General features: G+C 35.3%; 1 protein-coding gene across 1 annotated transcript; it reads right to left on the reverse strand.

Annotated features, from left to right (window-relative positions):
- Positions 1 to 2,763: 2,763 nt before the first annotated feature.
- Positions 2,764 to 3,393, reverse strand: LOC114281272 (uncharacterized). The gene has a single exon (XM_028223719.2). The coding sequence runs from the start codon at positions 3,391 to 3,393 to the stop codon at positions 2,764 to 2,766; it is 630 nt and encodes a 209-aa protein (XP_028079520.2).
- Between the last annotated feature and the right edge of the window lie 17,204 nt (positions 3,394 to 20,597).

Genomic DNA, 20,597 nt, shown 5'->3' on the forward strand with positions numbered 1-20,597 from the left:
TCCCCACCATCTCTTTGTTTGGTGGGAGTAGTAGCTTGTTATCAGTTGATGATTGTCCTAGTTTACCTTCAGTTGGTGCTTAGGTTAGCCTACCTTTAGTGGATATTTAGCCTGGTACTTTACCTGCTTTGTCTGGAGTTGCTACCATTTTGCCACTTCATGAGAGTGACAGTTGTGTTCAAGATAAGACTATTATTCCTAGTATTGGCTGTGGCGGTCAAGTGAGCTTACCTTCCGTGGATGGTGAGTTTACTATGACCTGTCTTGATGATGGTTGCATATCCTTGGCAGGACTTAATAGCAGGGAGCGGGTTCTCGATCCCAAGGTACTATTTGTTGAAGGAGCAAGGTGAGTATTTGCCTAGGCTGAACTTTATTTTTGATCAAAGGCCAAGCACTTTCATACGTTTGGAAGCTGTGTTCTTACGACACTATTTGTTGGAGACATTCTGCGATATGCTCAGAGGTTTTCATGGCCTTACTCCGGAGACTTTTATTGACACGTTTCAGTCATTTCGAGTTGTTGTGGCTGAGTTTCAGCGGCATAAGTTTGAGGTGAGCTAGCTGAGAGAGAGTTTGTCTCGCATTGTAGCTCAAGCAAAGAATTGCCATCTCGAGGCTGAGCTAGCGGAAATGAATAGGGCTTTGATGGAGTCGGCGTCTTTTAGAGAGAAGACCATGGTGGAGTTAGAGCGGTTAACTAAGGTGTTAGGGGATGTGGACTTGGCGATTTGGAGTTTGAGGCAGAAGAGAGTCGTTGTAGAGGCTCAACTTGTCAGTGTGGATGGGGAGGTTTTTGACTTAGAGAGCCAAATAGGTCCAAGTTAGGTGAGCTGAAGAGTTTCTTGTGCTAGAGAGTTAAGGGTTCATGCGATGAAGAGTTGAGCTAACATGTTTGTGATGAAAAACCCTCAAGTACTATATATACATTATTATTATTATTATTATTATTATTATTATTATTATTATTATTATTATTATTATTCTTTTGATGATTGTTAGTAGTTATATAAAGTGTAAGAGAATGGAAATAACAAATCCTTTTTTATTTATTGTAAGTATGCCGATGCCTTACATCACCATTTTGATTACATCAGTAATAGGAAATTTCTCAGGGGTGATTCCTCACTTTCATCCTAAAGAAAATAAGCCTTTAGCCATTTGGCATTGATAGGGCTCAAGAGAGCTAGTGAGTTTGGTTCAGAAATTCTATAATAACCATTCTCGTTAACTGCTCTTACTATGTAAGGTCCTTGCTATTTGGGGGTGAACTTGTGGGCAGAGGTTCCCCTCATGACATGAGGTGCAATACGAAGTACCAAGTCACCTTCTTGGAATCATCTGGGGCGTACCAAAGTGTCATAGGCTTGAGCTATGCGACTCTGGTAAACTTTGAGGTTAGCCTGGGCCTTATCCCTTATTTCATCAAGGATCTCCAATTCTAAGGGTCTGGAGTCTAGAGTAGCTCCACTTTGGAAGGCCATGCAAGTTAAGGGTATGGCAATTTCCACCAGAAGAATTGCTTCTGTGTTGTATACCGACGAGAACGGGGTCATTTGAGTTGGCATTTTTTTGGATGTTCTGTAAGCCCAGAGCGTCATTGGGAGCATGTGTGCCCAATCTCTTTGATAATCCTTGAGAGTCCTTGAAAGGGTTCTAGGGAATGTTTTGTTGGTTGCTTCAGCTTGCCCATTCCCTTGGAGACAGTAAGGCATTGTGTGATGTCGTAGGAGACCAAGAGTTGTTCGACTTGGCGGTTGACAAAAGGGGTCCCATTATTTGAAAGGATTACCCTAGGTATACCAAAACGACATATGATGAATTCTCAGATGAAATTGGAGACAACGGCTCCTGTTGCCTTTTTTAGAGGATGGCTTCTACCTATTTAGTGTAGATCTCTGTAGCCGTCATAACCCATATGTGTCCCCTTGATGGCAGGGAGATGGGGCCAATAAGATCCATAGCCCACGTGTGGAAAGGCCATGCTGAGCTCGAACTATGCAGATCGATGGTGAGTGCATGAATGAGATTTTCATGGAGTTGGCAAGGTTTGCAACGTTTGGCATACATTTTGGCGTCTGCCTCCATGGTAGGCCAATAATAACCTATATGTAAAAGATGTTGGAATAGCTTGGCTCCACCTTGGTGCTCCTATCCTTAAGCAAGTTCCAAAAACTTATGGGTTTTTGCTCTTGTTAAGCAACGTAATGGCTTCCCATCGAAGCTATACCTAAAAAGTTGCCCTTCTTGCAAAAAGAATTTTGGAGCTCTCTTCCTGATTATTGCGGCTGCGGAGCGGTCCGATGGAAATGATTCTTCTTCAAGGTAATCTATATATACCTGACGCCAGTCGAAGGTGATTTTTGTGAATTCAGCCTTTGGAGGGAACTCTTGACATTTGGTGCACTTTCCTTGAAGGTCATTCAGTTCCTTGGCCATGTTAGGCCAATAATATCCTTATCATTGTGGCCTCCTGTACAAGCTTACATCTCCTGTTTTACAAGAGCAGTTGTGAACCTCTTCTAACTTGGACTTGGCTTTAATAAGGTCGATGCATCGTGCCAATAAACCACTAGGCCCTCTGTATTAAAGGACTCCTTAGTAAATTCTGAAGTGTTTGGTCTCGCTCAAAGGTAATTTACCTGAAAGGGCATGGAGCTTGTCGATGATCGGGGCTCTCCAGTCGATGGGTTCTTTTTTAGGGAAGATAGTAGTTACTGAGCATAGCACGGAGCATTTCAGGGCTTCTATCTTGGTTGATTCTTATGAGAATTCTACCTTAGAGGCCAAGGTAGCGAGGGCGTCCGGGTGTCGATTGTTGAAGCGAAGAGCGTGTTCTATCCTTACCATGTCGAATTTGTCTGTCAACCTTTGGACGATGGTTCTATATAAAGCTAGAGGAGGCTCTTTGATAGCATAGTCTCTATTGGTCTCCTTGACTACCAGACTAGAGTCGCCTTTGATACATAAGAAACTTACTCCTAGATGGAGTGCCGCCATAATCCCTAGTACCAAGGCTTCATACTCTATCTCATTGTTAGAGCATCTAAAATCCAGTTTATATGACAAATTGACTTCGGTTTGGTTTAGGGAAGTAAGGACTATTCCAATTACTCCCCCTTTGGAAGTGGATGATCCATCGAAGCTCAAACTCCATTCTCCTTCAGTGTTTACTTCAGCGGCTTGGAACTCATCTCCTAGCAATTTATCCGAGGATAGCTCATGTTCTCCGTTCGGGAAGTGAGCCAAGAGGTCGGCTAGCACTTGACTCTTAATGGCCTTGGGGGCTTTATAGGTGATATCATATTCTACTAACAAGAGAAGCTGGCGAGCTAGCCTGTCGAACAGAGCTAATCTAGTGAGGAGGAATCGGATGGGATCACTCCTAGTCATGAGATGGATGGGATAAGGAAGGAGATAATGTCGGAGCTTTTTGGAGGCGAAGACTAGGGCGTGGCAATGGCGCTCGATAGGGGAGTATCGGACTTCAGCCCCTTGGATAACTTTGCTTATGTAGTATATAGGTCGTTCGAGTCCGTCAATTTCCTGGGCGAGCAAAGCTTCGATTGACTTCGGCGTGGAAATGATGTAGAAGAGTAAAGGCCTCGCTGGTTAAGGAGGAGTCATAGAGAGAGGGAAGGTTAAAGTTAACTTCACCCCTTCGAACGTTTGTTGGTGCTCTTTATTGAACGTGAACCTGACATCCTTCTTTAACAATGAGTTGAAGGGTTGTGTTATTTCAGCCATAGCAAGGATAAACCATCTCAGATAAGATGCCCGACCAAGGAAGGTTCTAAGCTTGTCTAGATTTGTTGGTTGTGGCATATTTCGGATGACAGCAACCTTTGTTGGGTCGGGGTCTATCCTGTAGAGGTGAATAATGCAGCCAAGGAACTTAATGGCGGTGACTCCGAATGCGCACTTTAGTGGGTTCATTCGAAGTCTATATTTCTTGCAACGTTCAAAAACTCTTTACAGGTCTTTGAGGTGGCTGGTTTCTTATTTGGATTTTATCACCAAATTATCAATTTAACATTCTAAGGTTTTGTGCAACATATCGTGAAAGATGGCTGTCATAGCTCTTTGGTATGTTGCTCCTGCATTTTTTAATCCAAAAGACATTATGGTATAGAAAAAGTTACCTATGGGAGTGCGAAATGCCATCTTAGAGGCGTTGTTTGGAGCCATCTTGATCTGGTTGTAGCCACTAAAACCATCCATGAATGAGAACATATGGTGCCCAGCTGCTGAATCAATCAAGGTGTCTATGTTTAGGAGTGGGAACTCATCTTTGGGGCAAGATTTGTTTAGGTCTCTAAAGTCAACGCACACTCTAATTTGTCAATTCTTTTTTATCACTGGGATGATACTAGAGAGCCATGTGGGGTGCTGGATAGGTTTGATGAATCCTACTCCAAGAAGCTTCACCATTTCATCTTTGATGTTGAGCTCTACCTCAGGCTTATAAAATCTTACACCTTGCTTGATTGGGTGAGCCAAGGGGATGACGTTCAAACAGTGCATGGTAACGTCTTTGTCCAGGCCTGGCATTTCTTCTTATGTCCATGCGAAAACGTCTGAATATTTCTTGATTAACTTGACAAGGGGCCCTTTCTATTCTTCTGGCAAATCTTTGCAAATGAAGATAGGATGCCTGAGTTTTTCTTTGAGGGCTATGTCGATTTCTTCCAGTTCTTGCTTTTGGGGTTGAGGGCTGTCTTGTAAGCGCTCTGGAGTAGGCCTAACCTCTTGTAACCCATCTTTCTTTGGGATGGCAATCGAGTTGGCAGGGGCTTGGTCAGGGGATGAAGTGGCTGCCTTAGTAAGGGACTGAACATCTGAGCCTTCAACTCCATCCAAGTGACTTGTTGAAGGACCATTGGATTTGTCAAAATGTTTTTCTGTTTTTGAAATAACCATGGTTTTGTTTTCCTTTCTGTTTCTCTTGTTTTTGCTTTTTTTTATTCTTTGCCCTTGGAGGGCGCTAGGCCAATGCAAACAGAGTGTAGCAAAGGTGATCTTTTTCATTTGGTTCATGACAAGCAGTTGCCACTACATATGGCTGGGGGTTGGTATTGGTGGCGGTTGCCAACCCAGGGACCGTCATAAACGGTATACCACTCTGTCATCCTCTGTTTGAAGCCTAGTCATTTTGGGGAGTTTTTTTAAAGGCTCTGACTTGGCGAACGTCTCTCTGCGAGGTGGTGATGCATATTCTTCAGAGACGTCATCCTAGTTTGGTACAGGAGTTCCTCGAAGTGGCAATGGGGTTTCATCCTCGTCAATATGATTGTAAAACACTGCATCCGCCATGTGAGATTCATCTACCCGAAATTGTTTTTGAGAGCCAATTATCGCCACTACCTCATTGTTATAAATTGCTTAACACATTGATGGTAGGTGGAGGAGATCGCGGCATATCTGTGGAGCCAAGTTCTCCCTAAGAGGGCTTGATAAGTCATCTTTGCTTCTATGACATGGAACTTAGTGGTGGAGCGGATTGGTCCTACTACTAAGTCTAACTGGACATGCCCTATGGTTTTGATTTTTTGGTTTCCAAAATCAGTGATGGAAATGGGTTGTTTGACTAGGTGTTTTTGTGAGATCCCGGCTACCTGGAAAGTGGAATAGGGCATTACATTGAGCGAAGCCCCTCCATCCATGAATCTTCTTTGAAACTCCATCCCATTGATGAATATTGGGACGTAGAGGGAACAGTTATGTGGGAACGATACTTGTTTATCTATCTCGGTAAAGGTTATTGCCAAGAAGTTATCTTGGAACACTTTTCTAATCGATTTGCTTACACTCATACATGCCTCACCATTTTGCTTTGCTTTAGACAAGCAGAATTGGTCAAAGAACCACTTGAACTTTGTCGATTTCTTAAGTGTTATCGCACACCTGGTCTCAAAGTTTAAACAAGTGGGAGCTACGAGCTCATTAAGCTCACACACCATTGGTTCTTCCATCTTGTCATAATGGGAAAGCATCATGACCGTCTTGTCGTTGTCTTTGTGACGGGGGAGAGGATCTTTCAAGGTATCCTCTATATGGCAACGAGGAAGCTTCAAAGTGTCGTCAGCCATCATCTTTCGAACTAGGGATCTGAGTGCCCAACATTTAGTGGTAGGATGTTTGACAGAACAGTGGTATATGCAATAGTCTACCCGTGCTTGATCCTTTTTTGTGACAGGTCACCTTGGTTCAGGGAGATGAACTTTTTCATCTTCTACCCAGGCATTAAGGAGTGCTTGTGCCTCGTCCATCGAGACGAGCAATGATAGGGAAACTTGATCAAATTTTCTCTTTTTTGCTTGGAGACTTGTTCTCCCTCCAGAGGAACCTTCTGCTACATATACGGCGTGGTTGCGTCAGTTAGGCCTCCATGAGGAATGTGGAGGTGCTGTTGCCTTCCATGAATGAGGTTGTGGAGCTTCCCTTCGTATCCCTGATCTTACTGTTTCTTTGATGTTTCGTGCTGCAGCGTATAAGGCAGAAAAGTCGAGGAAGTGAAGGTTGACCAATTGGAGCTTGTAAGTCGTGAGCATCCTTTCGATGCATATTGACACTAGTTGATGTTCTTCTATCGGGTCTTGAATGTCTATTACTTTTTTCCTGAAGCGGCGAACATAAACAAGGATGTTCTTCCCATGTCGTTGTGTTTTCCTCATAAGATAAAGGGTTGTTAGCCTTTCTTCGACGTAAAAGAACTTGATATAGAATTTTTTCACCAAGTCCTCCCACGAAGAGATAGAGCCAGCAGCAAGGTTGGCATACCATGAGAATACCCAATCTGTGAGGGACTTGGAGAACTCTCTCATGCAGAGGTTTTGGTCTTCTCGATAGGCATGAAAGGCATTGAGAAAGCGCAAAACGTGTTCCCTAGCATTCCTTTTTTCGTCCGTCAAAACAATCAAACTTTGGTACAGTGTACTCTGCCGAATATGGGAGACTTGCAATATGAATAAGGTAAGGGGGACGGAGATTCAATTCTAGAGAGGTAGGGATGTGACCTTTGTTTATTTGAAGTAGGTTGTGTATGTGTTTTTTCACTACATCCAATGTTAGGGGTTGAACTGAAGGAACCTGGTCTGGTAGGGGAGTCGGAGAGCCAGTTGAAGCTACTGCGGTGGGAGTTCCGCCAACCAAATCGACTTATGGCGAGGGTGTTTGGTTTGAAGCCGATAGAAGGTGCGAAGCGGCTATCTGTCCTCCTGCTTGGTTTTGCAAGTTGTTTCGAGGAACGGGGTTAGCCTTTAAACCATTCTAAGCTGATGGCAGAATGCCGTTCTGTGATGATGAAAGGGGGTGAGACGATGATGGAAGAGTGGGTGCCCTTTGTAAGGCCAGTAAGGCATCCATCAAGAGTTGTTTGTTCTATTGGAGAGAGGTGACGCTCTCAGTCAATGCACGGAGTTGTTCTGCTATGGCCGGTTGAGAGGATTGTTCCTCCGAAAAGCCATTGGGGTTGTGTTTTGAGGTCTCCACCAGAGTCTCCCTACTGCTACCATGGAATGTCGTTGTACCGATTTTGGTGTTCTTTTTGGGTTCCATGTGAAATGGGCACCACTCTTCCCCAGTGGAGTAAAATGTGGATAGCAGAGATTAAAGGCGATCGGTCGTTGACCTCTGGGAAGATAGTAGGCACTTTAATGGCCTGAGATCACCGGAGGTGGAAGAGGAGAAGACCAAGGCAAGCTTAGAGAGGAAATGGTTGGTAGTGAGAGACCTTGAACACTTAATGTATGTTATGTGAATTCTTGTTGCTCTTGTTGTTGTTATTATTACTGTACTTATGATGTCGTTATATAGATTCTAAGAGTATCAGAGCCCAAGCAACCTCAAGACAAGTGGCGAGTTCTCCTCGACTCGACAAGAGGGTGATATCAGCCCTACTAGCTGTGTCTTATGATTCAGGTCCTTGGAAATGTTGCATCATAGGAGCTACAGTTGTAGGTATGATATCTTAAGAGGCGTATCATATGTGCATCAGATGTAAGTGTAAGGTCAACGTCTCTTTCTCTAAGCCAGGTCCAAGGGGAGCTGTCACTGCAGGAAGACAGCTACACGACCTTGACAATCCCGAGGTCTTAGCCTCTAATCCACAATCCTCCAATGATCCCAAGCGGGAGTGCCTAGGTCCTACTCCCAACCTAGGCAGCTAGGAGGGTGAGTGCATGGGTGAGCCAAAGGCTCATCCTGAGCAGCTAAGTAAACATAGGTGAGCCAAGAGTCTGACTATGTTACTATGTAGCTGGGGTGAGAATATATTTCTTGAGTTATAAGGGGCCATGGAGAGCTCTAGATGAGCTGACTCTATCAAAGTGAGCTGTGGCCTTACTTTCATACTTGGTAGTGTGTATGCACCTGCTTGGGCTATTCATACAACTTCAACTCATCGTGGTGCCTCAAGGGTCTGCCACGTGGATGTGTGATGGTGATGACATACTCATCATGGTGCCTTAGGGTTCTGCCACATGGATGTGTAGTGGTGTTGACGTGACGCCCGTAGAGCTCACCATGTGCCAAGCATAATATAGATACCCACAGAGGTTAAATAGATAGAAAAACAGTAGAAGAAAATAAGTTCTCAGTCCAGTGTTTTAGATTCCATTTGGATAGATGTGGATTTCAACAAAATCAAGGGAATTTGAGGTTAAATAGATAGAAAAGCAATGGAAGAAGATAAGTTGATATAGAAGATGTATACACTTTTGTAAGATTCTTTTATTTCTAGAAAGATAATTCTTAGTATGATTTTAAATAATTAGTTATAAACTAGTTGTTAACCCGTGCGATGCACCGGTTAAACATATTTGTTTTAAAATGTTTTTTTTATATATAAAATTTAGGTAAGTTATTTATATTTTTTAATACATAAAATATTTAAAATTTAAATAATTATTCTAATTACTTATTTTAATAATTTTAGTTGTATTGTTCCATAAAAATGTCATTTAAATCAACACATATACTATTTTTAGATAAATTATTTATGTGTATTTTAATAATTGTATCTCTATCTTGTTATAAAAATGTGACTTACATAAATATATATAATAAATTTCTTTAAAATAAATATTTTTAATATTTAATTAAAAAAACTGAAAAAAGTAGAATAAAACTAATTGGTAAAATATTTTTAGTATGTATAATTTTATTAAATTTTGTTTTTGGGTAATTAGATTAAGTAGAAGTGTTTTAAATATTAAATTTTAGTAAGAATTTTGGTAAGGTATTGATTTGGAATTTTAACAAACAAACAAAAAAGAAAAAAGAAAAAAAGGGAGATGTGCTACGCAGGGGACAGAAAAAAAGTTAAAGGTAAACAATATTTTTTTTTTATTTTAATAATTTTAATCTTATCATTTTATAAAAGTTTTTTTTAAATCAACACATATAATAGTTTTAAATAAATTATTTATGTATAGTTTAATAATTTTAGCTCTATTGTACTATAAAAGTATAGATTAAATAAATATATATAATAATTTTAAACTATAACACAAAAAAAGAAACACTCATTTGATAATTTTAACTACAAAAATATCACATAAATAAATAAAATTAATTGGTAAAGTGCTTTTAGTATGTATAATTCTACTAGGTTTTGTTTATAGGTAATTTAGATGAAGTATAGAAGTCTTTTAAATATTAAATTTTAGAAAGAATTTTGGTAAAATGATATATGAATGTGGCATTTTAATAAATAAATAAATAATAGAGATGTGGCATATAGGAGAGAGAAAAATTAAAAGCAAACACTATTTTTAATAATATATATATATATATATATATAATGTAGTTATTTCAAAGAAAAATGTTTGGGGGCCCTAATTCTGTGGCTCAAATGTGGCTCAAATGGCCAAAACGACGTCGTTTTGGCCATTTTGATGTTGTTTTGTACTCAAAACGACGTCGTTTTGGCTATTTGAGCCACATTTGAGCCACAGAATTTGGGCCCTCTACCATTGCTCTATTTCAAATCCATCATGATAAAGTTATTTATCTCAATCTCGAAATCTATCTATCTGTCTATATAAGCAAATGTAGTAGAATATGAAAATTCTTCAAATTCTTAATACTAAATTCTTATGGATTATCTCTCTTACATGTCACCTCTCAAGTCTCCCCTCCCACTTTTTTTCTAATTTTTAATTATTTAACAATTATCTTAATCTTAAAAGCGGAAAGGATTATATATATTTAAATAAAATTATGGATTCTCTCTCTGACGTGTCACCTCTCAAGTCTCCCCTCCCACTTTTTTTCTAATTTTTAATTATTTCTCAATTATCAAAATCTTAAAAGCCGAAAGGATTATATATATTTAAATAAAATGATAAATCTATACTTTTGTACTATCTATCTATCTATCTATCTATCTATACTATATCTATATAAGCAAATGTAGTAAAATATGAGAATTCTCCAAACTTTTAATACTAAATTTTTATAGATTCTCTTTCCTACGTGTCACCTCATAAGTCTCACCTCCCACTTTTTTCTAATTTTTAATTATTTATCAATTATCTAAATCTCAAAAGCCAAAAGGATTAAATATATTTAAATAAAATGATAAATATTTAGATATGAACAATAAAGAGGTAAAGATAAAAATATAAAAAAATAAAATAAAAAGATAACTATTCAAATTTCAACCACAAAATAATATAAAAAGTCAAATAAAAGATAAAAAAATAACTAAAAAAATATTACGAGTCAAATAATTTTAAAAATAAAAAGTTAACTATTTATATATGAACAATTAAAAAATATTTAAATAAAAAAATATTACGAGCCAAATAATTTTTAAAATAAAAAGATAATTATTTATATATGAATAACGAAAAAAATAGAGATGAAAACATATACAAAAATAAAATATAACTATTTAGATTTGAACTGCAAAATGAAAATTTAAATAAAAGATAAAAAAATATTTAAATAAAAAAATATTAAATTGGGATATAAATATCCCAAAAAGATAATAATTTTTTTAACGATCTATATTTATCTTTTGTTAAGTTGTTATAGCATATTCATATATTTCAGTTTAATCTTTTTAAAGTTTATCTTCAAGTTGAATTTAATATTTTATTATTAGAAAATATATATTTATCTTTTGTTAATTTGTTATAGAATTTTCATATATTTCAGTTTAATCTTTTTAAAGTTTATTTTCAAGTTGAATTTAATATTTTATTTTTTAAAATCATCTATTAATTATCCATACAAATTTTAAATATGATAGAATTTCATATTTATCTTTTGTTTAAGCATAATCTTTTCAATATAAAAATAAGTTCCTGCAAAAGAAACCATTAATAGAAGATTGGGGGAAAACAATCAGCATTGAGTCATTTTTTATCCCTTTTTAGTGTCTAAAAATCTTAAATATTTGCTTTACATTTAAAATGTGTATTTGCATGAGTTTTTGCATTTGTGAGAAAGCGAATTTATGTAAATGGATATTAATGGATATTATTTTTTTATTTTTAAATTTTTTTTGTTACAATCTATATTTTCCTTATTTCTTTCTTTTTGTTAATAATTTATCATTTAATTGAGATTTTTTTTTTTAATTGTTATAAGACCACTACTATTATCAATTGGTAACTCTCTAACTAATTGATTATTCGTCTTTAATTTTTTTTGGTGCAGATGTTAGATTGAAAATGAAGAACACATCAAAATTTATTAGATATAGGTTTATACTTTAAACTTTTTTTGTAATTTTTTTTTATTTATTTAGATTCAGAGTTTGAGCAAATGGAAGATATCTCATATTAAAAATGTTTTTTTTTTGAATAATTTAGATATTTATATTTTTTACGTTTGTCAATTCAATTTAATGTATTTCCAAACTTTTTTTATTTTTAATCATTCCAAACCTATTTGTGTTTAATGAATCAATATAACCAAAAAAACAAATAAATGTAAAAAAAAAAATTAACCATATAATGGGAATTAAAATTAATTTTATTTTATTTTTATTTTAATTTATTATATTATATGGGATGATTAATGTAATATTTATTATTGATTAAACAAAATCAATGTTACTTTTATTTAATATACTAGTCTTTTTGATTAATTATAATATGCCTTTATTACTCTATTTTTGGTTGTCTGAAGTAATTCTTAGATAAATTAGCTATTATATATGTGATGATTTACTTAATGTATGATAGTTTTTAAAAAAAATTCAATAATGTGAAATATTAAATATTTTTAATGATGTAAAGTAAGATTTATATACACAAACTAAATAAAAATATTAAGAAATATAGTCAAATAGCAAAAAAAATTTAGTGATTATTGACTTTTTAAAATCTTGTGCATCGCACGGGTGACCACTAATTCATAAGTAAACTATTGTATCTAAATTTGAGTTATTGTGTTTGAATAAGGTTAAATCCTTTAGTTTGAAATTCATATCTATCCAAACGTATCCTTTCGTGCTAGTTTGATATATATTTTTGGACTAGCTCGTTATAAACTCTTGGATCTATTTCTTAACAGGTAAACTTTTGGGACAATTTGCATTATAACAATTTAATGAAGACTGTCTATCCTTGCGCTATATATATGGTAGGGTAAATGATAAGAGATTGAACGATAATACGGATGACGTGGTAATGACGTGGTATGACCTTAAGCTTTATAAACAACAATTCTGTTGTAAGAAAAGATCAGGAGATTTAAAAACAAAATTCCTTCAACTATCATATAATGGCACTTTGTAATTATGATATGATCTAAGAAAAATGTTTTGTGGCCACAAATTCTGTGGCTCAAATGGTCCGAAAATATCAAAACAACGTGGTTTTGGGTGTTTCGAGCCATTCGAGCCATGTATTTTCGGGCCACCAACCATTGCTGTATGACCTAGACCCTTAGGTTTAATGCTTTACCCGAGAAGTTATTTTAGTTTCAAAAATGTTAGGAATTTCAAAAGTTCTATTAAGATTTTTACTAAATGTCTCACATGAGTACGAGACTCGCATAGGACTCACTGTGGGTCTCACATCTATATGAGACATTCAGTAGAAATTTTGGAATTTTTAGGATTACTTTTTTAGTTTTGGAGCGACTTTAATGCATTATTTGACATTTCCTATATTAGCACACTTATTTATTTATTTTTATCATATCACTTCTATATATATATATATATATATGTATTTTGTATATCTTTTCATAAGAAACTAAAGGTATACTTATTTAGATTATCCTAAAAATACTCTAAATGGCATTCTAAATTGATATTTACTGATTTAAATAATACGGTCATCACTATGTAGTATTATTTTGAGAGAATATAAATTGTGTTAATTTAAATAAGTGAAGTGAAACATTACACATAATTTTTTGGTTCGCCCATCCTCATATTTTATTTTATTTTTGAACTCAAGAAAAAAAAAAAAATGATGCTCTGAGATGTCATCATGGCATAGTCACATTAGGGCCAAGAGGGCATGTATTCCTTCTCAATTTTTTAATTTAATTATGATTCATTTCATTTTGTCTTTTTACCTTAAACATAACAATTAACTATCTCGAATTATTATCTTATTATATTTAATATTGTTTGTTGAGATTCTGTCTTAGGATTTAAACAAAATTAGGTCATATGTGAAGCACGTGACACATTGATTGATTTTCTAAAACAATAATAACCGTTATTAATTTTTTTAAGACAATCATACTCTTATCTAGTGATTTTATTTGCACTTTGTTTTCCTTATTTTAGTGACAAAGTGCAAACGGGATCACCAGATAAAGACGTTATTATCCTAAAATTTAATAAATGTGTCATGTGTTTTATATATAATTTGATTGTGTAAATTCTTAATAAAATCTTAACATAAAGGGTTAACTGTAATAAAATAATATTTTGAGATAGTTAACTATTGAGTTTTAAAGGTTAGAGGGGCAAAATACAAATGGATCATAGTTTAGGAGAGTTATTGTAATTTACCCTTTTTAGAAAGATATTGTTTTACATTCATTTTTTAATTTATTCTTTTAAAGTTTTATGTATGCCTCTAAAATATTTTTTTTTATATAAATTTTATGTTAATTTTCCATCTTCTCTCTCATTTCTTCCTTCACCCTCTCCATTTATTTATTTATTTTCATATCTTAGTATAATGTCATTATTTTTATGAAGGCATAGTGATTGTATTCTAATTAGGAAAAATTAGTGAAACATCCCTCTCCAACTTTATGTAATAGGACAAGTCCAAGACATTTTTTGTTTTTTGCTAAGGTTTCTGAACATTTTCACCGAGAAAATTCGACTTAGATAAATTTTGTCCGACTCAGAGAAATTTCGACCTTGACTCAGAGAAATTTTGAAATTTTCCTGGTATGATCATGCAGAAATCAGAGAAATTTGAAATTTCTCTGAGTCGGACAAAATTTCTCCGAGTCGAATTTTCTCTGTAGAAATGTTGCAGGACCTTAACTATTATAAAAATATTATATGCCGTTTATTTATAAAATCTTAAAAACAATTCCCCCTTTAAATTATGATGATCACAATATTCATAAACGAAAATAGAAAATTGAATTAATTATAAAAAACAACCCGGGGGGGATTGGGGAATTAAAAATTGTTCAGTCAACTTGAGCTTATAACTTTAATACATAATTTTGGTACTGATCTTTGGTTGTACTACTACCCAATGAAAATTAAATTCAATTGGATTTGGAATGGATTAGTAGATCTCAATAAGTATATTCGTCTTCCTGAACCAAAATTGGCGCCATCCCATTGGCTAGTATAATGAAACTATAGTAGATGTCAATAAGTATTATAAAACTATTTTGAAGGATTTTTGACATATACTTACCTAAGTTTAAATTAAAAATAAATCAAAAGATTATGATTTAAATTGACAAAAATAAAAATTCAAGGTTTATTTTTTTTTAATTTTTCCTAAAATTTATTCCTCTTATGCCACTTGTGATATGTAAGAGAGTCAACATTTGGGAAAATATTTCTCTTATTGATTTTATTAGTTTTGTTAGTGTTTTTTTTTTTCGTTGCTAAAGCCAAATATTATTATGGTTTGTATGAACATTGTTCAGTTGAATTCTAATTTCAAGTCACTATTAATTTTTTGATGTATTACTATTCCGTATATACCTAAAAGTTCACATGTTAATCATTCTATTTGGTTTTAAGCCTTCAAAAATAATTGAGTTTTTAACCCTTCTTTATTTTTGGCTTTTGTGAACTTTTCTTTTAATAAATATTTTTGTCACTTTTTAAAACTTTTTAGCTCTCCTTAATTTAAATCCACTTATAAAGTACAAATGTAGGCTTACTTTCGCTCCTCTACCCGGCAATGAGAATGAAAAATTTGGATTCCATTCATTTTGAATTCTTTAACCTGCTAACTCGCTTCCTCTCCAATGGAAAGTACGTCCGAGGCCTGATAACCTCCTAGTTCTAGAGGTAGAAGGGAAGATTAGAGAGGACACCGATGGGATAGCCAAAGTGCTTTTTCTTTAGCCATGGGCAGTGGGGGAGTAAGCAGACTGGAATTCTCCGTAGAGTCATAAGCCAAATCAAATGAAGAATTATCCACCGAATCATTCGCAGAAGCTAGGGTAGGCCCCTATTGGTCTCTTCGTTTGGAAGAACGATCAAATTTGTAAAATAAGAATAATGCTTGGGACCCCCTTTTGGGGGCCACCCCCTCACCCCTTTGTCACGTGGCGGGTGGTGATTGGAGAAGTAGGAAAAAAAAGAAAAAGAAAAAGAAAATGTAACCAATGAGAGAGAGGGGGGGTCAAAGGGGGTGGGGGGAAAATGGGGAATGAATCATTGTTGGTAAAATAATACTTAAAAAAATTCACTACATACTAAAAATATGAAAGAATAAAAAATTCAGTATATTTATGTATGTTTTCGTATTTATTAAGTTTTTAAAAAAATTGTTCACAAATATTTTACTTTTTAAATACATTTAAATTAAGTGCATGTAATAAATAAATAAATAAAATTGAATAAAACATTAAAAAAAGGAAGCTGCTATTCTCACTCCACTTGTTCTAAATATATTCCATTCTTTGTTCTTATTATACATAGAGGGGAGTGTATTTAAGGTAAAGTGAAGTGAGAATAGTAATTGTATAGAAAAAACAAAAAACAATAATAATACAAAGGAATTACACACATTAGCTCAAGGACTGAAGCAATCACAGCTCAAATGCTCACAAGAAGCAGAGGAGTTGACAACCAATGTGTCACAGCTCAGTAAGGTTAACAAGTTTAAGCATCACAGTTGTGCAAGTTATGTGGCAGGTAAATAGTTGAGTGTTTGTTAGAGTGTATGCGTGTGAGTGAATTAGTTAGATTGAGAGAGTGTTATGTGTAAAGTGTATATATACATCTGTAATAACTACTTTTGAAGGTATGGAATAAGAGTTTCATGATGGTATCGGAGCTTCAAGCTCAAATGAGCAAGATCCTCTAATGGCTACGAGTTCATCTCTTTCAAATTCAATTTCTACAAATTTAAGTCTGCTAATCTCAAATTTCAATTCCTTAGTCACTGTGAAGCTCGATTCAAGTAATTTTCTTATATAGAAGAGTCAATTGCAAAATGTTTTGCAAGCCACCAATCTTCTTGGCATTGCAACCAGATCAATTGCTTGTCCTGATGAACAAATCACATATTAGAAAGGAAAATCTATACCAAATCCATAATTTACTCAATGGAAGGTAATTGATGCACATCTCTTGAACTGTCTAATAGCAACACTATCTCCTTCAATTTATTCATCTGTTTTTCATCGCACACTGTTTTCAAGTATGGCAAGCCCTGGAAAAACGATTTACTTCATTATGAAGGTCTCATGTTTATCAATTAAAGAACAAGTTACAGACTCTCACCAAGAATTCTCTCTCAATTGAAGAGTATCTGGCATAGTTTAAAGCAATCTCTGATCAATTGTCTCTTGCATCTTCAGGTGTTCTTGATGAAGATAAGGTATTACTCATTCTCAATGGCCTACCAGATAAATACGATGCTTTCAAAACAATGATTAGAGGAAGATCTAAATTGATTTCTGTGGATGTGTTGTGTTCTTTATTGTGTTCTGAATCTATTTATATTGAAAACAAGATCAAGCATACAGATGATCATTCTCTTATGGTTGTTTACTCAGTTTCAAAAGGATCAAACCCTAACTTTTCATCTGGTTATGGTGCTTCATCTACAAACTTTTATTGAGGCAATTCTTCAGGATATCAAGGCAGAGGACAATTCTATAACAACACTGGTAATCGTGATGGTAGTCGATTCCACAATCAAACCAGTAGTTACAATAGAGGAGGAAGGTCAAATCACAATAGTTATAGTTCTTCTAGCTGTTAGATTTGTGGAAAATTGAGCCACACAACCATTGATTGTTGGCATCGAATGGATCTTTCTTTTCAAACTATTACTTCACATACTCCATTTCCTCAATCAAACTCTAGAGCCTATGCAGCTACTGTTCCTCAAAATATGTAGTCCTCATCATCTTAGAATCTGTCTTAGTACATTGATTGATTCAGCAGCTACAAATCATATCACAAATGACCTGTCTAATCTCTATGTTTCACAATCATATAGGGGACAGGATCAGGTTACTGTTGGAAATGGCTCCTCTTTGCCTATTCATCATATTGGTACAGGCACCTTGCCTACTCCTACATATTCTCTCTTAATCATCTGTTACATGTGCTCTCTATCTCTTTTAATTTCTTGCCTGCTCAACAATTAACTAGGGATCATAATTGTGTGATTTCTTTTGATGCTCACTCTTTTGTCACCCAGGGCAAGCTTTGTAACGCCCCAACTTCCGGGCCGTTAAATACGCACAATAATACAACACAAGTAGAATAGATGACCAGAATATCTTAATATACATATATAACCAGAGTTAATATCACAGATAATTCGTTTATGTTCCATTACAGGATTACCAAAACATTGCCAAACCAAAAGTCAAAAGAAAAAAAAAACTAGTCTAAGTCTTCAAATGAACCACAACTCCAACACTTCATCTCGTTTGCCTTCGAAATAACCTTCACCATTGTAAACTGCTTCATCACCTGGCATGACACGCCATGAGCTTGGAATGCCCAGTAAAAACACACACACCCCCATATCTTCTATCAACCAATCAACCATACACAGAACAAATCGGAATACATAACATACTTACAATAAGGTTTTACGAATTAGTAGTTAGACTAGGCATCTAGAATCTCCCAAAGAGATCCTTCTACCCAACCACACGGATTGAACACCGGACTATTCAGAACTCCCCCTTTTGCTGCTTTGCAGACCTTACCACCTATGCCCACCTCCTGGTTATTTACCAGTCAGTGACATTGATAGACCTCAAAAGAGACGGCCAAACAAGTGGGCTTGCTTACACCCAAATCATGCCTAGGGCTCGCTTACACCCTGCACATACCATATCAAATCATGCCTAGGGCTCGCTTACACCCTGCACATAACATACCATACCAAAGGACTCGCTTACACCCCGAAACCACCGCATAGAGTCTGAATACATCCATGTCAACCTAGGAGCTCGCTTAGACCGCTTGCGCAAGACTTAACTCATTTGGTTTTAATCTCATCATAATTCATGCCATTCATATGTATAAATTATTCCAACACTAATGTGAACGTCACCCATTGTCAACCCCTTATCATTTCCCGTTTATTGGATCTTTTGCCGAACAAGTTAGTCACATTCGGTAATTCGGTAATATAAAAGAGCATGAGACAAACATAAGAGAAGAAATATAGCCCATGATACGCATACATAAGGATGGTAAGGCAAGCAAATAACATTAGGCTTGCTTTGAAATACTTAGAGACAAATAACACAATAAAACACCATTTCCATCACAGTTCGGTTCTGCAGGGCTAAAAAGAATGCTTTGGTAAAAATACTTATAGGTCAAATTAGGGGCTGAATTGCACAGAAACAATATTCAATCTGTCTAGTTTCAGTTCCAATTTTCAGAAGTTGCACAGCACCTCCAAAAATTCATCTACAAACTATATTTGAAAACCTGTCCAGATTTGTCACCCTTTGGGAAAACTAGCTTTTCTCTCAATCTACCCGACGGTTTTTACTCAAATAAAATCTGTTGGAAACAGGACTCAGAGTTCTAAATTTTGACAGTAGAACCAACATGAGATGATTTTTCTAGAATTTTATAAAATTTCTAAAAGTGGACTGTTTTTCAGAGACTCTGGACCAGATTTTTCAACAAATTACCCAAGCCCTAAAAACACACAATTAGAAGCTAATAAAATTGCCACAAGCTCTAAACACATAAAATATCCTACAATAAATTCAGATTTGAGAATTAGATAGATTTGATATTTCTTTTAAATTAGAGAAGTTGCAGCAGTGCCTAATTTCACAAATTTGCAAGACAATGACACTATATCATACCCATACTTTCACACACACCAAAAACCCTATTGACCATTAATTTGTAACACAAGAGACATACTAGACAATAGAATGAGATGATGAAAGGATTGGAGAAATTAAGGGAGAGGCATGTTCTTACCTTCAAGAATTCCTTCTTTTTCTCTTCTTTTTTTCTTCTTACTTCTCTACTTCCCTTGAGCCAACTCTCCCTCTCTTACCCTCTCCTTGGGCTTTTTAAAAACGTGGGAGTGGATTTGGACAAGCCCTCAATTTATAGAGTATAAGGTAGCTTAATTGCTAAGGGAACTAAATAAATATCTAGATATTTGTTTTTTGTTTTTTTTATTATTTATTTTTTTGTTGTTATCCAACCAACTCTTCCACCAACATATTTTATATATATATATATATATATATATATATATGTATATATTTAAACTATGTATATATTCAAATACACAATAGTTTTCTATTCAAATAAATAATAAATAAAAGAACAACAAAGACAAAAATAAAAATAAAAATAAAATGTATGAATTAATTTATAAACTAAGAGGTAAATAAATAAAAACCAAGTTTTAGGGTATTTCCAATTGTAAGGTGGTGTTCTCAGTTTAATTTTGATAATATACAGGAAAATTATTCTTTATTGGGCCATTTTGCAGATTTTTACGAAACTAGGTGCTGAAATGTTATTAAACTAAGACTCAGGGTTTCATGTGTAATTACCAAAAATTACGATCTCGACAAGCTTACGATCGAGGTTCTTCATAGAGGCTCTAATGTGAATGGCCTATATCAATTTGCTCAATCTTCTACTGCTTTTTTTTCCCTGAGGCATTTCACACTGTTAGGTTTTATTCTTGGCAATCCCGTTTGAAAAAACTTCTTTGTGTTGTAATTTTATTCGCATTTTTATTGCAGTGAGGCTATGAGTTTTTGGGTGCGAATCCAACCCGAATTGTGCCTTGCAGAGAAATTTTGTGATGTTAATTCTTTCAAAATTGCCACTTCGCTAATTATTACGGGGATCGAGCTGCCCGGTCAACTCGCAGGGGTCCAGGGGGCAACGCCTCTTGGCGGGTCCGGGGCAGCTCCACGACAGGGTCGAGGGGCAGCGCCCCCGA

This window comes from Camellia sinensis, chromosome 9 (genome assembly GCF_055761805.1).
Source record: "Camellia sinensis isolate YWXY chromosome 9, ASM5576180v1, whole genome shotgun sequence".
In the NCBI taxonomy this organism is placed as follows: Eukaryota; Viridiplantae; Streptophyta; class Magnoliopsida; order Ericales; family Theaceae; genus Camellia; species Camellia sinensis.